The sequence below is a fragment of the Haliaeetus leucocephalus genome, unplaced genomic scaffold, assembly GCF_000737465.1.
Source record: "Haliaeetus leucocephalus isolate CR32 unplaced genomic scaffold, Haliaeetus_leucocephalus-4.0 Scaffold2, whole genome shotgun sequence".
NCBI lineage: Eukaryota > Metazoa > Chordata > Aves > Accipitriformes > Accipitridae > Haliaeetus > Haliaeetus leucocephalus.
In genome coordinates, this window is record NW_010972438.1 from 13943841 (window position 1) to 13944433 (window position 593).

At 64.4% G+C, this 593-nt stretch overlaps 1 protein-coding gene across 1 annotated transcript; it reads left to right on the plus strand.

Annotated features, from left to right (window-relative positions):
• Position 1: 1 nt before the first annotated feature.
• LOC104835574 (histone H1x) lies at positions 2 to 587 on the plus strand (the record flags this gene model as incomplete). The annotated part of the gene is made up of 1 exon (XM_010573629.1): positions 2 to 587. A coding segment is annotated over one exon (558 nt), but the record flags the coding sequence as incomplete, so codon positions are not given.
• Between the last annotated feature and the right edge of the window lie 6 nt (positions 588 to 593).

Below are 593 nucleotides of genomic sequence, written 5' to 3' on the forward strand. Positions count from 1 at the left end.
CGGCGGCTCCTCGCTGTCGCCGTCGAAGAAGAAGAAGAACAACAAGAAGAAGAACCAGCCGGGCAAATACAGCCAGTTGGTGGTGGAGACGATCCGCAAGCTGGGCGAGCGCAATGGCTCCTCGCTGGCCAAGATCTACAACGAGGCCAAGAAGGTGGCCTGGTTCGACCAGCAGAACGGCAGGACCTACTTGAAGTACTCCATCAAGGCGCTGGTGCAGAACGACACGCTGCTCCAGGTCAAGGGCACCGGCGCCAACGGCTCCTTCAAGCTCAACAGGAAGAAGCTGGAAGGCGGCGGCGACGGGGGCGCGGGCAGCAGCGCCCACAAGTCCCACAAGAAGGCGACGGCCTCCACGTCCCGGCGGGCGGAGAAGAAGCCGGCGGCCAAGAGCAAGAAGCCCGAGAAGAAATCCCACAAGAAGGGAGCCGGCGGCGCGGCGGCGAAGAAGGACAAGGGCAAAGCCAAGAAGGCCACCAAGAAGGGAGCCGCGTCCCCCGGGGGCAAGAAGGTGAAGAAGTCCGCAAAGCCCAAGGCACTCAAGAGCAGGAAGGCATGAGAGCGGGGCGCAGGGAGCCCCCCGCCGCCCCCCC